General features: G+C 37.2%; 6 protein-coding genes across 11 annotated transcripts in view; 2 read left to right on the top strand and 4 right to left on the bottom strand.

Annotated features, from left to right (window-relative positions):
- Window positions 1-8: 8 nt before the first annotated feature.
- On the bottom strand, window positions 9-2,669 carry LOC100115919 (probable peroxisomal membrane protein PEX13). 2 transcript variants are annotated; one of them, XM_008210051.4, is made up of 6 exons: window positions 2,601-2,669; window positions 2,057-2,292; window positions 1,508-1,774; window positions 1,179-1,426; window positions 913-1,098; window positions 9-845 (listed from the first exon to the last, which is right to left on the bottom strand). In XM_008210051.4, exons 2-6 carry the CDS (start codon window positions 2,125-2,127, stop codon window positions 427-429), a joined length of 1,191 nt encoding a protein of 396 aa, XP_008208273.1. In that variant the 5' UTR covers window positions 2,128-2,292; window positions 2,601-2,669; the 3' UTR covers window positions 9-426. The 2 variants fall into 2 exon arrangements, with proteins under 2 accessions (XP_008208273.1, XP_001600502.1); XM_001600452.5 differs by having other exon boundaries at window positions 2,456-2,646.
- Window positions 2,670-2,732: 63 nt separating this feature from the next.
- On the top strand, window positions 2,733-4,485 carry LOC100115958 (calcium and integrin-binding protein 1). Of its 3 annotated transcripts, XR_001729355.2 has the most exons (7): window positions 2,752-2,939; window positions 3,030-3,102; window positions 3,270-3,304; window positions 3,388-3,635; window positions 3,710-3,908; window positions 3,984-4,077; window positions 4,117-4,485. XR_001729355.2 is itself a non-coding variant. In XM_001600485.5 (6 exons), the coding sequence occupies exons 2-6, from the start codon at window positions 3,052-3,054 to the stop codon at window positions 4,003-4,005; spliced, it is 555 nt and encodes a 184-aa protein (XP_001600535.1). In that variant the 5' UTR covers window positions 2,733-2,939; window positions 3,030-3,051; the 3' UTR covers window positions 4,006-4,485. The 3 variants fall into 3 exon arrangements, 2 of the variants coding, with proteins under 2 accessions (XP_001600535.1, XP_016842468.1); XM_001600485.5 differs by having other exon boundaries at window positions 2,733-2,939; window positions 3,984-4,485; XM_016986979.3 differs by having other exon boundaries at window positions 2,734-2,943; window positions 3,984-4,485.
- On the bottom strand, window positions 4,253-5,468 carry LOC100115996 (oligosaccharyltransferase complex subunit ostc-B). The gene is made up of 4 exons (XM_001600516.6): window positions 5,184-5,468; window positions 5,026-5,099; window positions 4,729-4,946; window positions 4,253-4,656 (listed from the first exon to the last, which is right to left on the bottom strand). Exons 1-4 carry the CDS (start codon window positions 5,320-5,322, stop codon window positions 4,638-4,640), a joined length of 450 nt encoding a protein of 149 aa, XP_001600566.1. The 5' UTR covers window positions 5,323-5,468; the 3' UTR covers window positions 4,253-4,637.
- Window positions 5,469-6,255: 787 nt separating this feature from the next.
- Window positions 6,256-25,619, top strand: LOC100116108 (SUN domain-containing ossification factor). Of its 2 annotated transcripts, none has more exons than XM_008210053.4 (13): window positions 6,256-7,093; window positions 7,757-7,964; window positions 8,174-8,295; window positions 15,058-15,421; window positions 15,883-16,111; window positions 16,627-16,878; window positions 17,268-17,579; window positions 18,041-18,508; window positions 18,883-19,259; window positions 19,339-19,914; window positions 20,325-21,278; window positions 21,364-21,717; window positions 22,861-25,619. In XM_008210053.4, the coding sequence occupies exons 1-13, from the start codon at window positions 7,035-7,037 to the stop codon at window positions 22,879-22,881; spliced, it is 4,296 nt and encodes a 1,431-aa protein (XP_008208275.2). In that variant the 5' UTR covers window positions 6,256-7,034; the 3' UTR covers window positions 22,882-25,619. The 2 variants fall into 2 exon arrangements, with proteins under 2 accessions (XP_008208275.2, XP_016842475.1); XM_016986986.3 differs by having other exon boundaries at window positions 6,258-7,093; window positions 18,880-19,259.
- LOC100678655 lies at window positions 10,114-12,433 on the bottom strand. Its single transcript, XM_003426825.5, has 3 exons — window positions 12,106-12,433; window positions 11,284-11,472; window positions 10,114-10,907 (listed from the first exon to the last, which is right to left on the bottom strand). The coding sequence occupies exons 1-3, from the start codon at window positions 12,229-12,231 to the stop codon at window positions 10,713-10,715; spliced, it is 510 nt and encodes a 169-aa protein (XP_003426873.1). The 5' UTR covers window positions 12,232-12,433; the 3' UTR covers window positions 10,114-10,712.
- An 8-nt stretch (window positions 25,620-25,627) lies between the features above and the next one.
- Window positions 25,628-27,390, bottom strand: part of LOC100116146 (eEF1A lysine and N-terminal methyltransferase homolog) — a 74,124-nt gene continuing 72,361 nt past the window's right edge. For both annotated transcript variants that reach the window (XM_008210056.4, XM_031920969.2), the window contains exons 8-11: window positions 27,075-27,334; window positions 26,628-26,989; window positions 26,377-26,558; window positions 25,628-26,303 (exon numbers count right to left, since the gene is read on the bottom strand). In XM_008210056.4, the coding sequence (XP_008208278.1) occupies window positions 25,761-26,303; window positions 26,377-26,558; window positions 26,628-26,989; window positions 27,075-27,334 (1,347 nt within the window). In that variant the 3' untranslated portion in view covers window positions 25,628-25,760. The remainder of the gene's footprint in view (window positions 26,304-26,376; window positions 26,559-26,627; window positions 26,990-27,074; window positions 27,335-27,390) is intronic.

Here is a 27,390-nt window from a genome sequence, read left to right as displayed (position 1 = left end):
AAATGAAATTTCTATCAACAGTTTTCAGACATTTATTTTCATGTTATATAATAACCAAGAAAAATCAATATAGTGTACCGAAGAGTATAAATAATTTGACTGCCAAGTCAATAATAATAAATCAGTACATGTGTACAAAATGCAAGTGGTAAATATAAACACCAAAAAGGAAATCGAAAAACTATTCTCCTAATGCCATTACCTTACTTGGATACAGAGTATGCCATCAATAAAACGAATTTACCCACATGATCGTACCATCCTTTTCACCTATAAAACAATTTTCTGCTTCTTTACATATAGAGAACCTATGAAATCTTGACTTAGAATATGTACAAAACTTACTTTCATATTCTTAAAATTGCTAAAACATCAATAACAAAGATTTGGTGTTTATTAAATTTAAGAACAAAAAATAATTTTGATTTAATTAGCTTTGTTCTTTACTTCAAAAATATCTATATTCGATTTTATCAAACTTTCACCTTTATCTTTTTCAAAGTCACTCAGATCTTGAGATTCTGTGCTTTCTGGTATGACAGAAGAAGTAGCATTGCTTGCAGAAGGTTGATATACATTCGACGTTTGTGATTGACTTGACTCGGACTTCTTTTTCAGTTGACCTACCACTGTGACATACGTTGAAGGGATTAATCCTACATTTATACTATCTGTAGCTCTCCACCATCCTTGCAAATTTTTTGGCTGTAGCGATTGTGGAGCTAGCCATACTTTTTGGCCAGTTTTTAAAGCTAATTCTTCAGATGAAGCTGGTGTAAAATCATAAAGTGCAGTTGCAGTATAGACTGGCTCTTTGTTTTGTAACCAGTCTTTTGGATTATTGACTAAAAGAAAAAAGAAAAGTCCAACTCTCTGTTTTCATAAAGAATAATAATAATAATAAATACCTACCATCAACGTTTATATTTTTGGCATTACTAATCAATCGATGTATCAAATAAGGAGTTGCAAAAAGGATGCTTAAGAATAAAAAGATTGGCCATGAAGTTGTTCCACTTTGTTCTGAACTTCCATTCATCACTTCTGATATTGTCTCTCTCCATAGCATCTCACTACTTGCATCCTGGCTTCTTATGCCTAAGACAATCATAAAAAATGTTAATCTTTTTAGTTTTGTTGTTGGATTAAAGTAAAATTGTATAGTTTTAAATAATTACCCAGTGTATACTTCACTCTTAAATACAACCACTTCATAAAACGTACTAAGGCAAAACTACTTAGCAATTGCTTCAGCATTGATCTTAATTTCCCCATATTATCTGCCACCCCAAGTATGGCTCTAAATGAACTTGTCATGGCAAAAAATGTTGACTCTAGCATCATTGTCACAGAAGAAAATGTATGAACCATTGCTTCTATGGATTGAAAAGCTGGCCTTGTACTTTCTTCTGCATATTGCACAAATCTGAAAAAAAATCAATAAAAGTTAACAAAAATGATAATTTTATATATTTGTAAGCGATAAAACTAATTTTTGCAATCATACCTATTTTCTACATCTCCGCTCGGACCTCCTCCCCATTGATTTTGTCCATACATTGAATAACTAGGACCGTACATTGAAGAACCATAACCCATACCATAGCCACCATATCTACTCATTCCCATGCTATTCCAGCCAGAACCATATCCATAACCACCCATGGATGAACCTAAAGGTCCGTAAGATGAATATGAAGAAACTGGTCTCCTGGGTGGCACTGGTGGAGGACCCATAGCTGACACACCAGAGATTCCCATTGGCTGTGGGATCCTACAAGTAACAAAAGAATGTTTTAATATTGCTGTACACAGATTTTATAGAACCTTCTTTTCATTGTAAACCATATGTTTTATGGAAAAGTATGCAGTTACACACAAAAAAATCGATGCAAAGTGCAGCTATGCTGCTCCTTGCGTATATAATGCAAGTTATACACATGCAGATTTAAAATTGTTCATCTATACTTATCATAACTTTTTAATTCTAGCTCTCTAACATAGAAATAAGCAAAGAAAATTTGCATGTGTGCTAATGAACTGTTCAAACATTTACCCATCAACCACAGTTGGTGCATTGCGAAACTGTGTAGGGCCAAGGACGTTCACTCTGTGTTGATTCATCATCTTGTTTTTGTTTTTTCGAATCAAAGTTTAACTTTAATTTGTGGCACTTTGGAGGCAGTTTTGCCTTAGATATCCATGAAATAGGTCAACGATTTGTTCAGTCTCTTCTTCTGCGGGTTTCCAAACTCCCGACTCTCGTCCTTACTCGGTAAAAAAGTTGGCTTTCTGAAAAGACGAAGCCAAGCAATGACATTCACGATTCTAATAATCGACCGAATATCAGTACTGATAATCAGAAAAAAGTGAAGTAGCTACTAGCAAGTGAGTAATTAGACATTTAGAAAATGCGAGTGTCCATATTTTTATCGATTGGCCCGCATGTACTTACGATAGCCGTCATGTTTCCTCGTAAGCTCAGCGCATTTTATCAGTGCAAGTAGTTCAATCAACTACTTACAATAAAACGTCCGAGGTAAAGACGCAACACTTTTTCGATGAAAGTACTCTGAGACGATGATAAACGAAAAACCAACCTGTTTTGCCACAGCAGAGACCCAACCTCACCTTCAGACCTTGCGTATATGAGTATTTTATGACATATATATATATATATATATATATATATATATATATATATATATATATATATATATGCATATATATCGCGGGGATTACTGCGTGCGTGTGCTTCTGATGTGACGCTCGCGCTATGAACGTCCGTAAAAATCTCTAACATCTTTTGATTAGCCTATGATTCATATAGCCATTAGATATAGAGAAGCTTATAAGCGCTCAATTCGTTGAATTTTAAAGGCCAGTTGATAGTGCGATCGTAGTGTACAAAGAGACGTGTTGTCATACAAAAACGAACTGTGAGTATGTATTGTGCATCTGAGCTTTCTCAATATTCACTTTTTCATTGTTAATCATTGCCTATGCTTTATTATTTATAATCTTTGTAGTATTCAAGAAAAATTGACCACGATGGGAGCTGGAAAAAGTCAATTTACTGAAGAGGAACTTCAAGACTACCAGGTTAAGTTTTGTTTATTGTAAAAATATTATTAATTTTGTTCCAACTATTCTTATCCTTATGTAAGATTTTTTATATATTTTTTTATAACAAAGAAAAAAGAAATTATTGCTTCTAAAAACTGGCATTTACTTTTTTTATATCGTAATATTATTTTTCATTGTTTCAGGATCTCACATATTTTACAAAAAAAGAAGTGTTGTAGTAAGTATTTTATCTAAAGTTTATGATACTTGGAATTGATTGTTATTAATAAGAATTAATTACCAATTAAATAAATGTTATAGCGCACACCAGAAGTTCAAAGCCCTTGCTCCAGAAAAAGTAGGGCATAACAGAAATGCAAAACTGCCAATGTCAAAAATTTTACAATACCCAGAATTAAGAGTCAATCCATTTGGTGACAGAATTTGCAAAGTATTCAGTTCTAGTCAAGATGGAGATTGCACTTTTGAAGACTTTTTAGACATGATGTCTGTTTTTAGTGATGCTGCTCCGAAAGCTGTAAAAGCTGAACATGCATTTAGAATATTTGGTTGGTTGCAAATATTTCATAAAAATTTGTTATTCGCAGTATGCAAGTACTAATTTGTTATAACGTTTTATCAGATTTTGATGGGGATGACATGTTAGGTATTGGAGATTTGCGTCAAGTTGTTGATAGATTGACTGGAAGTCAACGATTGAGTGAAGGTGACATGCAGCAACTTATTCAATACCTGCTGGAAGAAGCTGATTTAGATGATGATGGGGCCTTGAGTTTTGCGGAATTTGAGCATATAATTGAAAAAAGCAGTGATTTCTCAAAGTAAATAATAATAAGTTCAATTACATGCAGTACTAATGTGGTGTAAAATTGACGATTATTTAATCTTCGTTTCAGGACTTTTAGAATACATTTATAAAAAGGTAGATGACTATTTAGCCCAAATTATTGATATAGTTAATTTAAAAGACTGACCATAAGTAGACGAGATACATAATGATAATGGCCATAACAAGTATCATTTGTCAAGAGTCACAGGAGCTAAATAATATCCTATATATAAGATGCATCTGAAATTTATGAAGCTTACAAATGATGCAATTGACCAATTAATAGAATTGTTAAATATAATTCTGACACAATCATTAAGTGGGAACGTTTACCAATACATTTAAGAATTATTATGTATTAAAATTCACAAGAACATTTACAAATGTAGAATGTGATGACTGCTAACTTGTTCAAGCTCAAAAACTGTATTAGAAAATCTGTTTTTCTATGTTTATAAGATCGTTTATAACTTTGTTTTTAATGTATTTATACTATATTGTATTAATATAAAGTAATTCTTAAAAAATATATAACTAAATAAAAAGATATATATTAGATGCAATAATAAGTTCTTGGTTGAAGATTTGTGAAAATAATTTCCATTTCTATTATGTTTTTTATTAAAATATAAAAATTGAGCATTCTTAGGAAGATATAGTTTAAATGCACATTCTTTTTTTTTCAAAAATGATGGTAGAAAAAGTTTGTTATGTATGAGATTTATGACTGCAAGTAACCTCTGAAAGAAGTATAAAACATTATTTATTATTCGCAAAAGACACAATGTGAGAATATACTTTCAAATACTTACGGTAACTTCATGCGCATGAAAATCCAGCAAGTTACAAAAGATACCAAAATACTGATAAAGCCAACACTAATCAGTAGTATCCTGGTCAGCTTAGGCATAGATGGACTGTGCGTTTGATCGAGGATAATGAAGCCCAAACCACCCAAAGTGAAGAGAAAACTGGAAGCCAGTCCTTCCATTATATATTGACCATTTACACGGTATGGCATGAATGCAACCTATGCATCAATAAAAAAGTGGATACGTATAAATAGTATGAAGATATAAATGCATTAATGAATAATTTTAAGAACTTACAGGCCGAGTGTGTCCATGTTCATCGGTGGTAGAGCCTACACTAGGTGGCTCCAAAATTACATCGTATATAATACCTACAGTAAAAATTAATTTAAAAATACTTATAGGAAAGCAGAGAAGGCTTAATAACCTAATGTGGAAAGTTTACTGTGGCTCACCTCCGGTCATTAGGAAATAAGAGAGCAGCACCATAGAAAAAACTACCATTGCACTTGGTTTTACAAACCATGATGGCCTTTTTAACTTGAGATTAGGAACTTCTAGGACGTAAAATGGCAATCTGTATAAGAAATTCATTTTACTGACTATACAATTCGCAGTTTCATACAAAAAATATACAGGTTAGAATTGTTTTGCTCTTGTATTTGGGGAGTTTATGAGAGAGACAGAAACAGTAAAGCCGGCATATTGACACGTTTTTGATTGTTGTATATCTATATACATCACTGCGGGAACTATTAGCTATGTCTGCTATATCAAATATTACAGTCATGTAACCATCCACAGCTGTTCCATGACGTCAAAAGAATCAATATATTTGAAGCGTAAAGGTCAAATATTTCAATTCAATGGAAATTATTTATTCTTTAGACTTTCATAAACCTTCTAGAATAAATTATGTATAAAAATACGCGAGAAATATAATTTTGTTACTTCTTAGTTTTGTATAAAGTTTATTATTTAAAACCGTACATAAAATTATATCGACTTATAGACAATTTTACAATTCATCTTCAAATGCCGCCACATTTTTTCGCTTTTTATACAGGACTCAACAAATTCGGTAAAAAAAAATTCTGAAAGAAAATAAGAAAAATAATCCAACACTTGAACGTGACCATACACCTGCGAGAAAGGAGAGTAATTAGCATCCGCACCGAGCGCAAACCCCTCGTACATAGCAACGAAACAAGTGCACGTAATAAAGCTATCATGGTAATTATATCCCACCCACCATATAGGTACAGATCTCTCGGTAGTCGGTCTGCACCGAGAGAAATAAGAATTCAATCCCTTCCCCCACCCGCGATTGACCGTCACAGAACGGCGACCGTGCGTCCGCGCAGTCGCAAAGCTCCCCCAAGCCCGCGCAAGGTGAGATGATCAGCTGATCCGCGAGTCCACGTCTGCGGTCTGACGTCGTGGCAGCACCGTGAGCTGCCACATATGCGCGCGCACGCAATCTCATTTGTCGTCTACTCGCCGAATCTGGCATTTAAAGTCCCCCATCCATTCGCGACCCGCGTATACTTACTTTCCTTTCCCTACCTCTCTCGCGTCATACCGATTTTCCTCCCACTCGCCTCATCGCACCGGGATCGTTCAAAAGCGGCCGCCAACGCAACCGCAGTCGCCGATTGCCGCATCGAAACATTAGATACAACGCGAAATCATCGCGCGAATCGCGAGCGTAAAAAGAGCTCTGTGTACCTACAATAAATCCCGCCGCCCTCCGAAACAATCAAGTGCTGCCCCCTCTGACGGTTGAACAAACTCTCTCCTATAAATATACATATATTGTATGCATATAGCTATACTAAACGTATGAATTCTCGGCGCCGCGGAGTCGCCGTTGGAATTCCGCGTATCTGTCGCGCGAGCGGCGAGATAACAGCAGCAGCAGTAGCGACGATCGAACAGCGGCAGGCAGCTCCACGTCAGTAGTGCTGCTTCGCTGCTGCAAAGTGGTGTCCGCGCCCGCGCGAGGGCTATAAAAAAGTGTATATAATAAATAACTGCGCTCGTGTAGAAGGGGTGAACGCGCGCGCGTGCGAGAGTGCGAGTGACTCTGTAGGCTTGGCATGTGCCTCAGCTAGTTCAGTTCGGTTCTCGCGATCGATATCAAAACGCATTCGGCAGTGAGTGACTGTGCAACGGAGGAGGCCTGCCGTAGCCCTTTCTCGAGGGACACTGCATCGCCGCCGCCCGAGGATTATTGTAGGACTTACAGTACACGAAGTCAAGGGGAGGCTGCTCTTGTCAACGATGTGTCGTCCCAGGGCGGAAACATGAAAGTTTGCGTTGCCCACGTCTACTGGATGCTGCTCTTTACGTCCGTTGTGTCTAGGTAGGCGATGACGATGATGTCCGCATGAGGAAGGGAATGCGGGCTATGTGTGCTTGACTTATTGCGTCAGTTGTCGGGCAATTGATCAAGTCCGGCGCTTTTGGGCATTTGCATATGCGGGAATATTTTTGAAATTTCTCAGTGGAGGGGGATTGAATTTATTAGAATCGTTTTCAGTGATTAGTAGAGTCGTACGAGTGAGGGGATCTGCTCTGGGAATGTTGTTCGAGTAATGCTCCACCAGTGTTTGTTTATTGCATACCTCTGCATATTTCACAACAATTAACTGTTATAAATAGATGCAAACCTGTACTTGGGTTGTATGTTTTGTCCGTATGTTTTTTACTGGTATAGTTTGATGCCTGACAAGGTGGGCGTAACAGGTAGAGCAATTTGAAATATGATTACTTGTTTGAAATAAGCATCCTACATGCTTTGCTTCGATATGCAAGACAGTCATGCTCAGCTGGATAAATATAGCCAGAACAACAATGCATTCCTTTCAATTTTGATAAACACTTTCAAAAAGAATGAATAACTTTTATCATCGCCGAGTCATCATTCTAGGACTAAATGACAAATCAACATTGATTCGATTACTAATTGTTATTTTCAAATACCTTCATTGAATTTTACTAAGTAGCATTGTTCGTTTATTTTCAGTGCACTTCTCTTCCTGATCGTTGCTTCAGAGAGTATACAAAACAGTAAATTCATTGGCCCAGACAGAAATCAAGTTGTAGCCCAAGAAGAGAATGTTTCTTTCATCGAGGACTCCAAGGACCAATTCGAGTCAGACAGCCAAACAAAACCTAACATTAAGGTTTCTTCCTCCCTGAAGAATAAAATAATACTGGAATCAACGCTTCAAGTGAGTAAATGTTCAGAATATATACAGAGCTTAACCAATTGATAAGTATAAGTGAAAAGATTTTCATAAATTATTCTATTTGATCTTTGAAATATGCAAGTCATTTTATTGCAATGCAAAGTCTTACATTCTCAATAATCAGGTCATTGAATAGCTTATATTAGTTCTATAAAAATGACGAACGAATAACATTTTATTTCGATTTTCAGAATACGCAGGCACCTCTATCAGCAAGTTTCGATGTCTCCAATAAAAATGAAGAATCCAAGATCCCAGAGGAAATAGAAATCCTGAAAGAAAGTCTGACCCAGCAACCGAATTTATCGCAAGGGTGAGTCCCAACATGACACACCTCCTAAGTTCTCATCCAATCGCACAAATCTCCCACATGTAAAACAAAGCAAAACAGCTGCATTAGCGGGTCAACATACCACATAAACCTCATTCCTCGAGCAAGGAAACGGGACAGGCAGCAGCGTTATATTACACACACACACTGCCTCACTATTAAAAAATCATATAGTACATTATGATACGAGTGACCTAAATGGTTCTTTTTTACACGGCGCAGTTAGCACCTGATTCGTGACTAAAGTAGTCCTTATTTGCACCGTGAGGTTAGCGCACGAGCGTAGCGAGTGTGATAAACACGGTGCAAAAAAGGACTACTTTAGTCACAGATAGGCGTGACTTAACAGCGGATTTTAGCCACACTGTGCTATAAACTTCTTTTGTAACCGCGTGCTCTCTTGCATCGTCAGATTACGACTCGACCAGTTTATAAATAAGCCCGTTGTTGGCGATTCGATGCTCAAGCTCAGATTATTTCAGCAAGCGCCGGGGCTCAAGAAAATAATCGCTCCAGCAAGTTTCATTTGACGTCAGTAATTAACCTCGTTGACGAGTATCTCTTTCTCTCTCTCTCTCACTTTTTGCGCCGAGATTGGAGCTATTATAGACATCACGCGGTGCGCGAAACCTTTGCGCGCCGCGTTTGGGATTCGGAGTGAAAACGCGTGTGTCTAGGTCGCGACGAAGCCTTGCGGTCGGCAGTAGCTTTAAATCTATCGATTGTTCCGCGTCGGGCTGCATAGCGATCGGATTAAAGCCGCCGTCGTACACGAGACTTGGTGCAACAATGTGCTACTCTAGTCTCTGTTATTGTGCTGCGGGGATTATAACGCGCGACTTTTACTTCCTTATATGCTGGTAGCGCGACGAGCCGCATGGAATTTTTTTATCCGAGCCGAATTTTTTGCGTGCAGAGATAAAACGATCTCGTCATCCAGTTTCGGTTGAAATGAGGATAGAACGGGCAATTCGGCGAAATTTTGCGAGAAACGACGTTTCGCTGATTTACGATTGTTCAATGGGAAATTGATAAAGATTGAGTGCCCCGGCGTGACTGGGATAGCGGCGGAAGCACGGCTTTTTTATGATCGTCGCCAGTGTTCGTTCGAACGAACTAGAGATTATGTAACGGTTCGCGAAATTAAACCAGCTGAAAAAGAAGCGAAAGGAAATCGTACACCTCTTTATATAAAATTTGAAGCAGGAAAAGCTGTATCTGCGGGTATTGTTCGTTTAGAACTTTTAAAACGCGGTCTCTCCTCTCATTGTTAAATAATTTGAAATTCAAGACCGTTCTTAAGAAGAACTACTTAGCTTTCATAGAGTTTATAGTTGTAACGGTACCTACCTTATCTCTAATTTCCAGAAACTACAGTCCGTTCTGCAAGAGCGCTTTTGCAATTAATTTAGCTATTTGCTCGTTTCTCCATAAAAATCTAGGCGAGCGAACGAAGACGTACGACAATCGTTAATGCGATTCGAAACCGCCACTTTCGAGAAGACGGAGAAAAAATGCGGCTAACTTTCTTTAAACGAGATGACAAACGTGTCTGCAGCAGAGACTAGTCTTGCCGTGCCGGGTTCACTCTACTCAGATAGCTGGTTTTTCTCTTCTACTTTCGCTGGGGGAGAAAATAGGGTCGACTTTTTGTAAATCAGATCTAAATTCTCGATTTGACGTGCAGTTGAGTAGTAGTATATAGGCACATCGCATCGGCGAATTCATCGCGCTTCGCGCCGCAAAAAAGTTATGATCGATTGTGCTGTGGAATGTCTGTAGTGTAAGAAAAGAGCAACGACTCGTTAACTTTTGTATTACATTCTCTTTATAACAAAATACTTTTGCGTAGAAATATACCAAAGAATACAGCTACTATTATCTTCCGTTATTATTACAATGCAGAGTTGTATACGTATAAACTTCAATCTTTGTACTTTCGTGGTCAGCGATTATAAAACGACTATATTGTAACATTACATTTCATTGTTCGATCGAATCGTACGACACTTCTTCATCGTGTAGTAGATAACATGTGGCAAAAAAAATTATAATAAAACAATATTTCTTTCGCGATAATGTACGCGTTATTCTCGTCATGTGTATCAAAGCTGCTTTATATACGCGTGTGTTAAACAAAAAAGTCGCACAGAGCAAACTACGGCGATAAGTGGTGCGTTATCTCTCTGCTCTCTGTACTGGCGCTAACATCAAATAAGTGTCATAGCCCACACTTTTACAATAATAGAAAACGCTCGTAAATCTGCATATCAATAGCGGCGTGTACAAATATTAAAAATATGGATCGTCATATCGATCCCGGCATCGATAATACCCGGAAGAATATTCTCGACGTTTATGCGTAAAAAAGAGTATATGTATATAAACTTGCGACACGCTTATGCGTACTTGTACGTCAGCAGCGTATCCAGGGCGAAGGTCAAGGAAGCTAATATAGCGAAGATACCGCTAGGCAACAGCTGCTGGAGATATTCGTCCGGTATGATGTCGTCCTGGTGATTGTTGAGTTCGACGACGAGCACGACCCCGGCGATGCAACACAGGATAGCTGCCACACCCGAGAAGATCATCAGCTGCAAAGAAGCGACGAGAATAGATGCGTTATTTGAACTCTCGGTGAATCCCCCCGGTGTGATTCTTTATTTTGCGAGGCAGATTTATTTTTGATCGATGCGGAACGCGTATCAGCGTATGGCGTTGCTTTGCAGCTCATATATGGATGAGTCGCATACGTAGGCGAGAGATGTGAAGTTTGACAATTTTTTTTTTTGTGCAAATGTGTTAGATGTAGCGCGACTGATAACGTCGGGCATTCACTTGGTGTTATCTCCGTGAACTATATTTTAAAGCGGTTGGCTTGCAAAATCTTTGCTCAGTATGATCTAAGCTGAATGAACCAATGAAGCGTAACTTTGATTGATACATATACTTGGAGTCGAGTTCGCTCACCATTTTTTTCGGCAACTCGTCGCCGAGAACTTGGGAGAGCACTAGGATGACGTTGACCATCGTGTAGCCGTAGAGCGACGTGAAGACAACCGCGCCCTCGATGTCGGTGAAGGTGTTGAGGAAATTCCGTCGGATTTTGAATTCGTTGAACGGGTAGTCCGATAGACCTATGGCGATGCAGCAAAGTATCTGGAAATGTATAGAACGGTTGTTATAATTCTTTGAAACAAAATTTTGCGCTTAGATTTTTTTTAATGAGAGCAGAACGACAACGTGTGTGATATTTTGGATTAGATCACACGATATGGCAAATGGCGAAATTGCACGGAATTATTGAATCATTGTTCCATTATTCAGCCTTGCGGAGAAGCGGGTCTAAGGACACGGTATATTTCAGGTTATTCCTGATAAAATCTCGTTTCAGGGTAATAACACATTGATCTACTTTGCATGCACACGCAGAACTCGATGCATAATGTACACGTCTATTCTAGGTGAAACGCTGACCCAAGGCGTCATTTTTTTTTCATTGTTTGACCGTGACATTTTAATCAACGCACGCATTACATGGCTCTATAAAAAAATTCTTAAAAACGACATCGAAACCCGGATGAAGTTTTACTTTCTCGCCAGAGATCTTTGAACCGTCGCGCAATCCCGTCACTGCGACTATGACCTTGCAAGGACTCGTCGGTTCGAGTCTTATTTTTAGTTTCATGGAGTTATTCTCGCGATGCAGAGAAAGAGAGACACCGGAAAAAGAAGCATATAATAACGACGAAAAATCCCATTTAAGAACTGGTTCAGCAAAAATCTACCGACCACTTCGATAACTTTGCAGACGTAGAAGGTCGTCTTCTTCGGGTTCTTCGACACCATCCGCACAACGTCATCCTTGATCCTCGTGAACTCGTTGGTAGGTCTCGCGCTGCTGCTTTCCTCTGCCATTTTTTTTCACGGGTCGTTCGAAAAATGTTCTTCCGCACAAAGTAGAGCCACAAGAATGAAGGAAAGAGAATGCGACTATTACGAGAGAAACTGAGAGAAGATCCTCGTTGACGTCTTCGCTCCGAGCAACTGAGAAAGTCGAGTGAACTTCTTAATGTAAACGTCGGGACTGTCACACACATAGGCGCAGAGTCTCGTAATGAGCCCATTGCAAGATCCCCACTTTTGAGGCCTTAAGTGCTTCATTTGATTCGCAATTGTCATAATTCATAATACCTCGGACACCTACCTACTTTATACGTTGCGTGTGCTCTCTCTCTCTCTCTCTCTCTCTCTCTCTCGCGCGCGCGCGACGCGAGACGCCCGTGCGTCTGCTTGTATTTTCGTATCCTAGTGTAAAACGGCTAAATCTTTTAATTCCTCCGTGCTCTCTGTGCTCTTTGCACTAGATTATACGCGAGAACGGCGCTTAATTTTCGTTTCTTTTCTTTCGAGAGATAGGTGGGGTTCTTCTCGAGCACCTACTTCTTCGCATATACTTGTAATCTTTTTTTATCCGAAATCCCGCAAGTTTTTGTTTGCAAACATATCAAATGCACTTATAACGCTGTTTACCGCGAGACTTGTTAAAAAACGTGTAACTAGATTTTGTACGACTTCTTTATCTCTCTCCAGAAGAGAAAATCGCTCAGCTCGTCTCCGTTAATTAAATTAACTCCTCTGGTCTTAACGTCGAACATCTTGGCGAACAATGTGTTAGCTAAGTACGAGAGATTGCAGTTGCGCCAATTGTTTGTCAAGACCTCATCTCTCGTTCGTTCCTTCTGCGCCCTTATAATACCTATACAGCAACAACAAGCAGTGCGTAGTTTCAGATGAGAGCGGCGAAATTAACGAGGTTGTTGACGTGTTTAATTCGCAGTTTTATATATTCATCCTCTCGCTCGCATTTGCATGTATACTCTGTTTCCCATATAGTTTATTTATAGATTCGCGAAGGAAATGCGTCAAGTCAACGAAATAATTGACCTCTAATAAGTATGTACACGTAATCCTGAAATATATCGAGCGTATAAATGTAAAAGTGGCGGGAGATTCAAATGGATAGTTCAACAATGACCTAAAGCATAGGAGGCCAAAGTGGAGCGCGCGCAGGAATGTTACGACATCCACCCACATTTATCTAATTGAAACTCTCAGGTCTTTGCCGCTATTAATTGTGCCTGTCTTTCTGAATTTACCGAGTTCCGTCTCCTTTCTTCCTCCCTTTCTCTCTCTCTCTCTCTCTCTCTCTCTCTCTCTCTCTCTCTCTCTCTCTCTCTCTCTCTCTCTCTCTCTCTCTCTCTCTTATATATTTGACACTTTCAATTTGTCAATTCTCAGGTCATTCAATTGAAATTGATGCATTCAATTTCCTCGACGTGTATCATTTATTAACAACATAGAAATTTAATAAACTGTGAGAAATACGTCGACGAAGCGAGTTATCCATAATATAGAAATAGTGCATGTATACAGTCGATATTTTCAATAAGCTTGCGCGCGCTGTAGCCTTGAACTTCGCAACGTATCGAATAACCATAAAATGCATAATCTATATCGCCTACCAACTACGTGTACCATCGATTATGTGCCTTTGGTATACACTGTCGCCTCGACGGTATATAGTAAAATCTGCAACTGTGAAATAAGATGCCCTGGAAAAGCAACGCACGTGTGCCTACGCGTTTCGCTCTGGCCAAAGCTATTTTTAATCGAGATTCCGTTCTTTTTGCCTCGGGTGTGGACAGCGCGCCGCATAGTCAGGTTCTAAAACAGCAACGACGAGCTCTCTCGTGTGCTCGTCTTCTTTTTTTTCGTGCTTTATGCATGTAGACGGGCATGTATTTCCTCGATTTCAGCACGTCCTTGACATTATTACGCAGTTGCTTCTCGTCTGGTTTCGCATACGTCGGACTTATGATTTTTCTTCTTATTTCTCATATGAAAATCTTGGATGGATTAATTTGGGTCTGATTAATTGATCGATTATTATTTTGATGTCGTGACGATCATTAGTCGAAATTAAAGAAACTGGATCATTGGAGCAAGCGTTTTCGAATAAGATGTTGTTAATTTTGATGATGTTTATTATTGGGAGATGCACGTGCCAGTATATATAAAATATGAGCCTAAGTAACATTCTAATATGGGCACATAAGTTTAATACATCATGATGAAATTTTACGCAAAATTGCACTAAACGTTTGCTTCGATTCGATTTATTCGTAACAAAAATACGATTGGTTTATGTTCAGCGATTCTTATTACGTTCGGCATGATTTACAACTGCCTTTTGCTCGAATCTCGCGTTTGGTACGTTGTAAAAAGAAATTTTAATATAGAGATAGTGCCGTGTAATTTAATATAGCAGATTAAAAGTAAAATCTGGCGCAAATAAGCGAATTAGTATGTTCAACCGAGCCAAATATTATTTATTTCTTAGATCGTTTAACACGAGTAAGACGTATCTATATAATGTATAGTTAATTGAAATTAATCACGTGATTTTTACAAACGAATTATTTGCCTCGCTTATTTTAGTTTTGATAAACTAAAATGAACTATACAAATACTCGACTCTTCAATATCGTTTAAACGGGTAACATGAGCGCAGGATATCTTTCCTCGCGAGATTAAAGCTCAGGAAAACTCGTAAATGTAAGCTTGTGCGTCACAAAATTAAACTTTATGATCGCGCAACACATCATTTTATTATACAAATTTTCTTATACACACAGCCATCATAAAAAAAAAACTCAACCATCGCACCCACTTTTGTTACAGAATATCAGATGGAGGTCAAGCGGTGGTCCTCACCCTGGTGGACACGACAGCAGATCTGCAAAGTCTTGCCTCAGGTCGAGCGGACTTTTTATCAAAATCAGCTTCTGGAGCCGAGGCTATCAGCAATGTCTCGACGGCCGAAGATTCCGAGGATGACGAGCTCGTACGGATCCCCCAACTGGAGCTCGAAGCCAGCAATGGGACAGATTTGGCGAATAACGAGACGGACGAAACGGAATACAATGAGGGATCAGCTGATGTGGTGGTGGTTGTCAGGGCTGAGCAGAGAAGCACAGCTGCGATAGGTGATCAGCTCGCTGAGGAGGATAGGAAGGAGGCTGAGAGCGACGAGGAGCCGGAACATGTAAGGAATTTTAGTTTTATTTTGCGAAGAGATTGGCGAAATTCGTATATTGATTCCGAAATAATTTACTATTATTATGTTCGTATTTCATGGATACAACTAACATAATTGCGTACTAAGTGATTCGATCGATATCGATTCACGTATACGATTAATACGTATGAATTGATGACGTTGCACACTTACGTTTTCATACCGTCATATCGTTCAGCGAAAGCATTTATCTTTCACTTTTAAATGCACGTACTACAATCGATAATATTCTACATGTCAATAAATGTCGACCCTGATCTATCAAAATGAAACAAAAAATAAGATTCGCCCGAAATTCCCAATAAACAGACCAATTAAGCTCACTTAATTCTCTAAAATACGAGGTCACTTCTATATCTCACTCGGAGAGAATTTGATAAAACCCATTAACTCCTCATTATTGTTGTTTTCGTCTACAACGAGCACAGGAGGAGGTGGACGTGACGCAGGAGCCACCGCAATTGCCAAAGAGCCCGACGACGGCGCCGGATTTGAACGACAGCGCGGCCCGAGCGCGACTCACCGGAAGTGCCGACGATAGCTCAGCCGTCATTCTCGACAGCTTCGTCACCCAGGGACCCAGTGATCCTCATGAGGAGATACCCTCCTTTAACGAGTGGGCGCAGAAGAGACTTGAGGAGGCCGAGAAAAAAAAGAGTAAGTTTTTATTTCAAATGACGAATCCTTTATTGCAATATCGACTTCTTACAAGGCGGAAGGAATGTTTTAAAATGTAATTTTTCAATTAGTGCCCGGTTATCAGATAGTTGATATTCCATGTTAACGCGTATTCAATCGTTGTCTGAAGTAGAAAATTTATATAATATGCAAGCTTTGCTCTTATTTGATATAAGTTCAAGTAGCGCGAAGTTCGGAACTAATTTTTGCACTTTAAAAAAATTTTTTTTTTATCCAAAATATGAATGTCAACAATAATTAATGTCGCTGTTGGACACGTGTAAATAATTTTTTATCACCCACCAAGAAAAGCTAGAGAAGTGGCTACTGTGTTATAGCTTCCGCTTATCGCGGAAATGAAGCGCTATCGTTATCACGTACGTTGGAAAATAAAACATCAGCATTTCAAGCAAATTTAGACTACACAACTCATTCCCTTTAACTGGTGCATTTCCGTGTAATCATACGTAATGTAAATTAATCCAATGTTTCAGCGCACCCAAATGTCTCGGTACAGACGGCAAACGGCTCTCCAGGTCGAGGCGTCGGTAACATGCGGATGCGCTCCAAGAATTACGCCTCTCCAGACTGCGGCGCCAAGATTGTAGCTGCTAATCCGGAGGCTCGCAGTGCCCGTAGTGTTCTCGTTTCGACACGCGACGAATACATGCTAAACACCTGCACCAGCCGCGTCTGGTTCGTCGTCGAGCTTTGCGAGGCCATACAAGCTAAGAAGATCGAACTAGGTATGGATTATTGGGTTTAATGAAGTCTTTTTGACGGTCGAAAAAAACATTGTTCAAGAATGTCGGTATATGATATGAAATGTAAAGACTTGTTTAAAGGTCAATGTCGAATTGTTACCAGGTGATTCCGTGGTTTACGTAATACGCTGTTTTACGATGCTCTTTTAGTTTATCCAGCAAAATCACGATGATTCATTGTCGCTTGCAAAAATATGCCAAATTCAGCAATTCGCGCGTTTCGTATTGCAGCTGCAACGGCATTTTTTATTGTTTTGAATTACGTTATGGCACATTAGTGAATATATTTTTCTTTATCAGGTTTTATTATTATGACGAACGAGTTTTTACTACAAATTGTGCATCGTTTAATAACCTTTTCTCTTTCCCAGCGAATTTCGAGCTGTTCAGTTCATCGCCAAAGGACCTGTCTGTTTACGTAAGCGATCGCTTTCCGACGCGCGACTGGATGCTCGCGGGCCAATTTACAGCCCGCGACGAACGTGATGTCCAGAGTTTCTCACTTCAGCCTCATCTGTTTGGGAAGTTTATCAAGGTTGAGCTACATTCGCACTATGGCTCCGAGCACTTCTGTCCGATATCTTTGTTTCGGGCCTATGGCACCAGCGAGTTCGAAGTGTTGGAAACCGAGACGGACACAGATTCACACTCTGATAGTCGCAGACGTGAGATTAGCGCTGGAGGTATTAACACGTCTTATTTCTCTCATTCTTTTTGCACAGTTTTTATTGTCTCGAGTGGGACGTTTCCGATAAGAGATTTGTAGGTGACTCCGCGTCACAAAGTTTTATCTTTTGTTTGGATGGGTTTGTGAACTTTAGTATCGCCAATCTACAAAAAATTTTCCTTTACACATTTAAATGGAATACTAAAATTTTCGAAAGTAAACGCTCACGTAAATGCGTTGGCAAATAGAATTTTAACTATGCGATTTGGCTCCGCTATGATACATTTATTACGCACATTAAAATGAATCGGAATTTTCCAAACTGTGTCCGATATTGGAATGTGCATATTTACGATATAGACAGGAAATAGAAAGCAAGCGCTACAATTTCAAGCTTAAGACTGAAAACTTACTTCCATTAAGATGACAAAATATTGTTCAAATATTTTCTAAATAACTATTTCTGGTGTATTATAGGCGATGTCGTTGCTGGCAGCGAATTAGAAAATGAAGACGAGGATGATGAAGACAGCGTGTTTGAAGAGGAAGAGGAAAGTACGAGTGAACCCCCTGGAAATTTATTCGGTAGCGCTCGCGATGCTGTACTCAGTATTGTAAAAAAAGCAGCAGAGGTCCTTGTCAAAAGCGACGATCTAAAATCTACAAATAACATCACGAAGATCCAGGAGAGTATCAGAGGGGACGTGCTCGAGGATGAAACCCTCGACGATTGCACCACGCCTCTATATAACGTGGCTTGCCGCGATTGCAATGACGATCGATTCGCTCGTGTCTTTCAACTAATTAGTTGCAAAGAACATTACTTGGAATCTTTATTAAATACGGGGTTCGTACAAGAAACGCTCGCAAAGAGTCATCTGTGCGGCAGCAGCTCTGGATTCGACTTTTTATATGATAAGGAAGCTTGTACTGATGGTAGCAAAGGTGAGTTTATGTTTCTATTTTTAATGACAATCTGTAGGTAAATGCAATATATGCATAATATGCAATAATATCGCAGTTAGTCATGTGTACATGCATTCTTTTAACTTAGTATTGTTATCAATTCAGTCAGACAATAGATATTATAGAATGTGTATTGGAATAGTAAGCTAATGGCATATGAGATAAAACGATTGACTGAAGATCTTATAAACGTAAACGCATCTTATCTTAAAAATTATGATTTCAATGTCAATCACATCATTGATTTATACATTCGCACAATAAATTATCAACTCACGATGCTTTCATATTTGATTTAAAACTTTCATTCAATAATAATTTTATTTGCATTTATTCCTTGGAAATTCTAGCAGTTGCCAATAGGAACAACGACGCTTCGAACTATTACCTTCAGGCACAACTGTTGTCCTCGCTCTTTACACCCGACTACATAATAGCCTTATGCAACGTGTTAGCAGCTCGCGAACAGCGACTTTTTGTAAATGCCAGCCATCAGGAGCAACAGCAGGCTACTAGCGATGGCATTCCTAATAAAACTCGTGCTGAGCAGCAAGGTAACCAAGTACCGCTTGCCAGCACCACCAAAGTCGAGAGGGTTACGTCCACTCGAGGCGCCGACATCGTCTCACCAACCACCGACAGTCATAAAACCAAAGCCGATGCGCCCGTGATAAAATCCAAGTTAGAGTTAACGGATAGTCCGACCCTCAGCGAGAGTCTTATTACACAGGTGACTATTGCTCATGGTATGATTACAAATTTGGATAATACTTAATAAAGACGTGCACTCAATAGAACTTTCCTTGCAGATTAAGCCGACCAAATCAAGTGCGTTAAATGAAGACGCGAAGAAACAATCAATGGCCACAAATTTAGAATCCAGTAGAAGTCACCAGACGGAAGACGGTAATGTTCATAAAGTTGAAGGTTCCATGACAACAGAGTCTTCTGTGCCAGTGGTTACCAAGCGAACTACCTCGCCATCTTCAAGCTCTCAAGATCACACCCAAGTTCCGATCAATCCTCAGGAATCTTCTAGCCAACGAGACGTACCGTCAGCAACAAAAGTCACGCATACTGGTTCACAGCAAAAACCAAGTGAAAAGGCAAGCGTGGACAGTAGTGGCGAGACAGAAGCAAAGAGTGAGGAGGAATCAGAAGCGAAAACTAAAGCAGAGTCAGCTGAGCAAGAGGCGAAGGTTACAACGCAGGGACAAGATCAGCTAAATTTCGAAGGTTTTGATTTCAAAGACCTTGAAGTAGAGAGCTTGCAGGCCAATGGGGCTGCAAAAATTGATGCCTCTGTTACACAGCAGACGGCCAGTAATATCGGGACTCCTCAACAAAAGGAGTCCGTTTTTCTCAGACTTTCTAATAGGATTAAGGTAAGTTATCAAATAATTCGGTATTAAGATAGTATTCGCATAAGATATTTACAAAATCACTAAGAGAATTTGTATTAGAATGAAGTTTACTGGTAAACCTTATAACCATATAACCATATGATAACGTTTATCAGAAGTGTAAGAAGGAAGTGAATTTACGATTCTTTATACGCGTTATTGAGTAGTTTATTTATTAAATCCATAATACATATGCCTTTACAGACATCACATAGAGGCAAACAAGTTAAAATTGATGTATGAAGTATGTGCAATTCTGATAAGGACTAAGCTATTTTGGCGTTCTGCGTTAATGACAATTCTCTCGACGCGAAATGATTTGTTGTTATGTTTTAATTGCATAAATTGTCGAATGCAATTTTATTTTATTAAAAACATCTTTTCTGTTTTAGGCATTAGAACGTAATATGTCGTTAAGTAGTCAGTATCTCGAAGAACTGAGTCGTCGCTATAAGAAACAAGTCGAGGAAATGCAGCGTTCTCTCGAACGTGCCGTGACGACCATGAACGAGGAATCGCGCAAGGGCGAGGAGCGCGAGTCCAAGCGTATCAAGGAGGTTGCTGCTCTTCGTGGTCAAATAGATACTCTAACGAAGGTCCTCGATGACCTCGTGTACGAGCGCAATAGCTGGCGGATCAATTTTTCTACGCTACTCCAACATGGAATCTTTGTTCTCGTCGATGTAGTTATAGTAATTCTCATACTGTCTTACTGCAGGCGAGCCGATGACGATTTAGATAATTATGAAGACGAAGATGACGAGAAGTCTATAGTTGTAAGGCCGAAACGGGGAAAGAACTACGAGATTGTGAAGCAGACGTGCATACAGTTGACAAAAAAGACAAAAAAACGACGGCCAAGCGAAATTGCATCGCAAGTCTCCGGAACTTACGATCAATTGATGATTGAAGACGCGATGGTTACTAGCCAACTATCTAAAAAAGATAGGCGAAAGAAGCGTAGGAAAGAAATAGGGATTCTTAGAACTTCGTCCATTAAAGATAACGTCAAGGGAGATGGGAGTTCACACGATGCAAAAACGAAACTGCCATCAAGGAGCGCCTCCGCAAATGATGCATTGTACTCATTAAACCCAAATAATGGCAGCAATAGCTTAACAAATTTGGGGTCACAACGCCAGAGTAGACCCGAATCTGCGCCAGACAATTCAATAATTTACTTTGATGGAAGAGAACAATCACAGCCAACGCAGTATGATAAGAGAGTCCAGATTCTTGCCATGGAACAGAGTCATGAAGGCTTTACGAAAAGTGACGATGAAGCAGGAAACAATTCAGATGGATTAAATGTTTCTGTCTCATTAGAAGATGATGCTTTTGAACAGGTAAGAAAACTCTTAACTTTCTTTTTTCCGGAATTGAATGTGTTTCAGAAATTAAATTTAATGTGATTTCAATTCATTATGACAGGTGGATAGTAGCCCTAGCAGTTTTCGCAATAAAGTCAAAAAACTGTCTCCACCTGCCTTTATGAGAACAGCCTTAGGTTCGAGAAGTAAAAGAATATCGTTTTCCGGTGGTAGCAACAAAAAATTATCTCAAAGCCTTGACGAGTCAATGATCAAGCCCTTGGAGAGGAGATACGACGGAAAAATGGGTTCACTTTCAGAGTTTGAAGTCAGCAATGGCGCCGGCGATGAGTATAACAATGGTCAAGCATCAAATGGTCACGTAGAGGAGAGCGATGAGTCGAGGTGCAGTAGCGCGACTCCAACCACAAGCTGGAATAAAAAAGAAAAGAAGACCAATGGTCTCAAGAAAATGGTGAGAAAGTTTTTTTGATTGGAGTAGAAAAAGCCTGTAAATAATTGCTATGCAAAGACTGATATTATCTTTCGAGTACTTTTGAATACGTAAGCAGAAAGGTATAGACTGCGTAGTTCTTGATTATGCGAAGTATAATAGAATGCTGATAATGTTGGTGACGATAATGACAATGATGATGAAAGAGTGAATTGAATATAAAAATTCTTTATGAATAAGACTAGGTTTTTTTCGTTGAAGCAATTGTGTAATTGTTAATATATATATATACATAAATGGTATGCTTAAATGAGTGCTTTTATTATTCATGTTACTTTCTAGTATCTTTAATTTTATTAAAGTGAGATAATTAATGTTAAGTATTTATTTCTAATTTTTTAAATAGATAAAAAGTAAACCAGTCGGTATGGTTCAAAAACTTTGATAGAATTATTAATCCTAGCAAAAGTAATCGTGAATAAAAGCAGCACGTAAAAATAATAAAAAGTGCCCATGTATGCAATATTTAGTTAAAAGGTTTCGTAATTATTACATACCTAGTGCCATTTCTATTACACATAAAACGCAAATTAATGGATTGGAAGCTTGTGGGCAATTGTATGAGTATTGTTTAAAAATTGCTATTGAATGTTGCTTGCTTTGCCAGTGTAATAAAGAAAAAAAATTTAATTAGATCGAGTTTAATCAAGACTTGATTACTGAAAATAAAAAAATTGTTATTTAAATTAAAAAAAAATTAATAGTATTTAATAATTAAAGACAAAATTTTTTAAATCATTAAGTCAATTTGTGATATTTAAAATACTTCAAATCATTTGAAAATGCAATGTTTACTAATATCTTTTCAAATCCATACAATTTGATTTTAACAAACTAAAAAGTTTCAGTTTTAATATCTTTTTAAACAGAGGATAAATATAATATGATAGGCTTCTAAACAAATTTGCTTATTATAGCATAATTTCTGAAATCTTAGAAGTTATTGAAATTATTAAATAATTGAATTTAATTCCTATAAATAAGTAGTAAAATTTCGCTTTATTAATTTTAAAAGTATTTATTAGAATTGCCAGACAGCTTAAATTGATTGCAAAAGAAAATTAATTTTTTTTGAATATCTTTTTTATTATCTTTGAATTTCAGAGACGCCAACCAACAAACTAATCGTCAGATTAAAAGTAATTTTAATAGATACATATTTTAAAAGTTACTGGCAAAATAAGATGGAGAATATTTTATGTAGTAATAATCAAATGCGTAATTTTTAGGATGATGTAGCGTGAAATTTCATTTTTGTATAAATGAAAAGAATGTTATATAATGAAAGATTCTCAACCTTTTGTAGTGAAACTATAAGGTATATGTGTTTATTATTTATATAAAAAAATTTCCTACAAAAATGAATAAAAGTACTAAATACGACACTAAAAGATGGTTGATGCAGGTAGAAAAAATGATGACATAATAAGTTCAATGAAAGAAAACATTTGCGTATAGGATTATTCAATTGTGATTTTTCATAGCTTTTGTTAATTGTAGTATGTCAAAGTGCGTATGCTTTGTAAACGAATTCTGTGATAAATCACATAAAAGTGTAAGGCACAATGAACGAGGCTAGATTGTAACGAAATTTTAACTAGTTGAAAACTCGAAGAGTATAAACAATAGTCTGGGCATTGGTTTGTCTTGATACTTGCATTTAAACATATATCGTTATTAATTTTTCGTTATTAGCGCATTAGCATATTAGTCATTGACTTGTGAGTAAATAAGAGACAATTTTACTAATTAATATAAAAAAAAAAACAATAGAGTTCGAGTGTGAGGTGATGTCCATTGTCTTTACTTTGATGCAGAAAATAATTCAAAAAAGTTTTATTTATTTTTGTATCAAGGTTTTTGCTATTTTTATATTTCAAATATTATAGATGCATAGACTTAATATATTTCAAGCAAATAAAGATCATGAAAACAGAACCTTATTTTACTCGATCTCGAACATACACCTACTACTTCATTTATATTTATTTATAGCACAGTGTGGCTAAAGTCCGCTGTTAAGTCACGCCTATCTGTGACTAAAGTAGTCCTTTTTTGCACCGTGTTTATCACACTCGCTACGCTCGTGCGCTAACCTCACGGTGCAAATAAGGACTACTTTAGTCACGAATAGGCGAGTCTTGCGGACTTTAGCAGTCTGCGCTATAAAATTTTATACGATACTCGTGACTTAAATGGTTCAGTTTTACACGGCGCTTAGCGCCCTTGCTACGCTCGGGTGCTAACTGCGCCGTGTAAAAAACAACCATTTAAGTCACACGTATCGTAATGTACTATTGTTTACATATTTATACAAATTTATGCTGTAAGTTAATGAGAGAATAATCGATTTACTCAATATACTTTATCAAAATACAATAAAAATCGTTTCCCTACAAGGAAGTAAAGAGAAAGTAAAGAGATTTTAAACGAGTGTTAGTTTTAATTTGTGATTTTTTTTTTATAAAGTATACACGAAAAAACTCAATCTTTAAACGAGAATCTTTCATTCAGAATAATTAACTGCGTTTTAATATGATTGAAAAAGTGAGAAAACAGATGCATCTTCCTAACTATGCCTGAAGGCGAATTTTGTATTACAATCGAAGCATACGCAGTACGCACACATTACTATTACAATCATCCTAGGGTTTGTAAGATAAGATTTTTAGCGTCTAAACTACATGCCAAATCAAGTTTTTCCACGATCGAAGAACGATGCGCTTGTGTGAAGAATGAATATAGTGTGTTGCGTTATTTTATAAGCAAAATGTAAATTGACATGCGTATTTAACGACATGCTTATGAAATAATGAATATGAAACTATGGCCAATGAAGAATATAAAAAAGAAATAGTAATCACTTATGTTTAGTCAATTTTAAAATGGTCCCTATTTAACATGTATTTATTATTGACCATCAGTGTGGATTTTGACAAAATGTTTTTGAGTATTTGACCTATTCATGTGACGACTGTTACACGTGTAATTACAAAAGAGATATTTCCTGCGTTAAGATTCGTATTTATATTGTTAATCCAGATTTCATAACCCCTCTTTATTTTACTTGAAATCAAAACAGTTTTTATCGCTATTTGTTTTCTTGCTCCGCAATGCCTTCTCGTACAGACGCAGAAAAAATAATTATTTGACAAAGAAATAGATGTTGGTATTTTAGTAAGTGACAATGCAAAAAGCAGTATTTACCATTATTTCAAGTAACTTAAAGATAATGGTTTCTAGTGTGTATGAGAATTAATTTAAGCTGTACCTTTGAAAGAATCAGTCTAAAATATCACTCCCCTTAATTAGGGATTCGTAGATTTTAAAAGCAGAGAAATAATATGATCAATACGCGTCATACAAATAAATTTGTTATGTGGATGACAAAGAACACACCCTGCACACCTTGACTTGATAAAAGAATTACGTATAAAGAGAAAAAGAAAGATTTAGAACGAAAATCAGTAATAGTCTCTATCCTAGTCCTAGTCGAAAATACCAATCCTACTCGTTTCATTTTCAAAATGTTAAGTACACTTGAATTTGGCATTGTACAGTCATATTATTTCCAGTGAAGAATATGGATCTTAGTTTGAGTTTTAAGTATTCTAATTTTGGTTGATTAACTGTATCACTTTGATGTATCATACAACATGGAGGCTGTTTTACATAATTTTACTTATTACATTGTACAAAATAAGTTATGTAAGAATCTATCAGTAAGCTTATAAAATTTGAGTTAGGAAGTCTACTCGTTTGACTTTTAATTTTATTTTTTAATGTACACATAGTGCATTATTGTTGAAGTGTTTAAGCGACATTTTATTTCGTAAATAAAATAAGAGATTTCAGAATATTAACTGTTGAGTTTTTGCTGAGGTTTTTAAAATTTTATTTTAAAACAGACTTATAAAAAAATTATATACATATATTTTTATGTATGTACATCATCAAAAATATTATAAAAACATTTCATATTCTAACACTACACCAAAACGAATTTAATGTTCAATTTTAATGCTACTTAGCAGTGTTGATAGTTCTATCAATTCATCAGTATTATTCTTCGTTTTTGCAAGTTCGTTCAATGCTTTAGCAGACTCTTGCATTAAATCTTTCCATTCTTTGAAATCTTTCGAATTTTTAGAGCAAAAAATAATTTCATTAACATCCTCTTCGGTTTTATAAGACGCTACAAATTTGTAAATTTTCTTTAGATCGTCAACAGTTTCATCACGAAGTTTTTTGTTTCTTGCAACGAGATTTAGTATAAATAGCCCTTCATCAGATAAACAGCTATCTACGGTTGTGAGAAAATCAGGGTCAACGAATTGCTTTGGTGGACAGCTCATACCAACACTAGAATCTTTACTATCGACATCAAAAAGTATTGTGTCAAACTTTTTTCCTTGTTTTGATGAATGTATTAAGTATTCAATACCATCGGTAATATCAACTTTTAATTTTTCATCTTGAACTAAATCAAAATGGTCTGTTGCTATTTTTAATATGGCTGGATCTATTTCTACAGCTGTGATAGTTGTCTGAAAATAATTAACAATAATAAGGTAAAAAAATGTTAAAAGAAAATATTTTTTTTTTATTTTGCTACTCTACCTGTGGAATATACTGCCGTATAAAAGTACACAGTCCTCCACCTCCAAGGCCAATTATAACGGCTTCGCCATTAGATTTATTCTTCAAAGCAGTTTTTAAACCAACTGACATGTAGAGGTGATGATCACAAGCAACATAGTGAGGATCTACAATATACTTGGTCTTTTTTCTTCTTGATGTAACTGAGAACGTTATTGTTATAATTTGAATTTCGAGATCTCATTGATAAGTTTGATAAGTGATTTTCATACCTTGTTTTAACTTAGCTTCGCTTTGAATAACAAATTGATTGTTTAAAAATACAAGTCTTCTATAAAGGCCACTTTCAGTCTCAATTTCTTCAACAACAAATGGGCCACTGAAATCACTGTTACCTTCATAGATAATTTTTCTCTGGCCAATATCAGAGCCCAATGACAGAAAAGGAATCTGGCTTTTTGACAGTCCAGCAGGTGCAAAATTTTTAATACTGTCCCCAAGCTCATTTTTCACAGCCTCCAAGCTTTCGAAAATTTGCCCTCTCCTCAAAATTACAATAGCCAATCTGTCATGCTGCGCTGATTTTAACAGCTGTTGCCTACCTTCTTTTGTACTGAATAACCAATCCATTTCTCTAGTGAATAATTTCATTTGATGAGAATTAATTTCGATTTAGTTCCAGAACTTTTTTCCATCAAATAATATAAGTTGTATTTTACCTGCCTTGTGGCACAATGAATGCAGCATAAGACTTCCTTTCTTTTACCATCAACTGATCTAAAATATATATTGTATACCTAGGATCTTTATCACCTGGTTTATATAAATCAAGGGAAACTTCCCCATCATTTGCAACACTACTTTTGTACAAACTATTGCACAAAGAGGCAGATTCTTGAGTCGATATAACATTATTTACAATTTCATCAACATTAGACAATCTCATAGGAGGACCATCAGCCAAGACTATTTCCAAAATCTTAAAAATTGAAAATAAACATTAGGATTATAAGTAAAGAAATATAGACATTACTG

The sequence above is a fragment of the Nasonia vitripennis genome, chromosome 1, assembly GCF_009193385.2.
Source record: "Nasonia vitripennis strain AsymCx chromosome 1, Nvit_psr_1.1, whole genome shotgun sequence".
Lineage (NCBI taxonomy): Eukaryota > Metazoa > Arthropoda > Insecta > Hymenoptera > Pteromalidae > Nasonia > Nasonia vitripennis.
This window is presented reverse-complemented; position numbering and strand designations above follow the sequence as displayed.

Excerpts from the sequence above, each read along its gene's own strand:
- LOC100678655 (XM_003426825.5), bottom strand. The coding sequence starts at position 12,231 with ATGGCAGAGGAAAGCAGCAGCGCGAGACCTACCAACGAGTTCACGAGG. Across the intron at positions 11,473-12,105 it reads TCTGCAAAGTTATCGAAGTG|ATACTTTGCTGCATCGCCAT; the intron begins GTCGGTAGATTT and ends ATACATTTCCAG. Across the intron at positions 10,908-11,283 it reads ACGAGTTGCCGAAAAAAATG|CTGATGATCTTCTCGGGTGT; the intron begins GTGAGCGAACTC and ends GCTTCTTTGCAG.
- LOC100115958 (XM_001600485.5), top strand. The coding sequence starts at position 3,052 with ATGGGAGCTGGAAAAAGTCAATTTACTGAAGAGGAACTTCAAGACTAC. Across the intron at positions 3,305-3,387 it reads ACAAAAAAAGAAGTGTTGTA|CGCACACCAGAAGTTCAAAG; the intron begins GTAAGTATTTTA and ends TAAATGTTATAG. Across the intron at positions 3,636-3,709 it reads ACATGCATTTAGAATATTTG|ATTTTGATGGGGATGACATG; the intron begins GTTGGTTGCAAA and ends ACGTTTTATCAG.
- LOC100116108 (XM_016986986.3), top strand. The coding sequence starts at position 7,035 with ATGAAAGTTTGCGTTGCCCACGTCTACTGGATGCTGCTCTTTACGTCC. Across the intron at positions 19,260-19,338 it reads GCGAGAGTCTTATTACACAG|ATTAAGCCGACCAAATCAAG; the intron begins GTGACTATTGCT and ends CTTTCCTTGCAG. Across the intron at positions 21,718-22,860 it reads CCAATGGTCTCAAGAAAATG|AGACGCCAACCAACAAACTA; the intron begins GTGAGAAAGTTT and ends TTTGAATTTCAG.
- LOC100115996 (XM_001600516.6), bottom strand. The coding sequence starts at position 5,322 with ATGAATTTCTTATACAGATTGCCATTTTACGTCCTAGAAGTTCCTAAT. Across the intron at positions 5,100-5,183 it reads TTATTTCCTAATGACCGGAG|GTATTATATACGATGTAATT; the intron begins GTGAGCCACAGT and ends TTTTTACTGTAG. Across the intron at positions 4,947-5,025 it reads AACATGGACACACTCGGCCT|GTTGCATTCATGCCATACCG; the intron begins GTAAGTTCTTAA and ends ATTGATGCATAG.
- LOC100115919 (XM_008210051.4), bottom strand. The coding sequence starts at position 2,127 with ATGATGAATCAACACAGAGTGAACGTCCTTGGCCCTACACAGTTTCGC. Across the intron at positions 1,427-1,507 it reads AGCGGAGATGTAGAAAATAG|ATTTGTGCAATATGCAGAAG; the intron begins GTATGATTGCAA and ends ATTTTTTTTCAG. Across the intron at positions 1,099-1,178 it reads AAGAGTGAAGTATACACTGG|GCATAAGAAGCCAGGATGCA; the intron begins GTAATTATTTAA and ends TGATTGTCTTAG.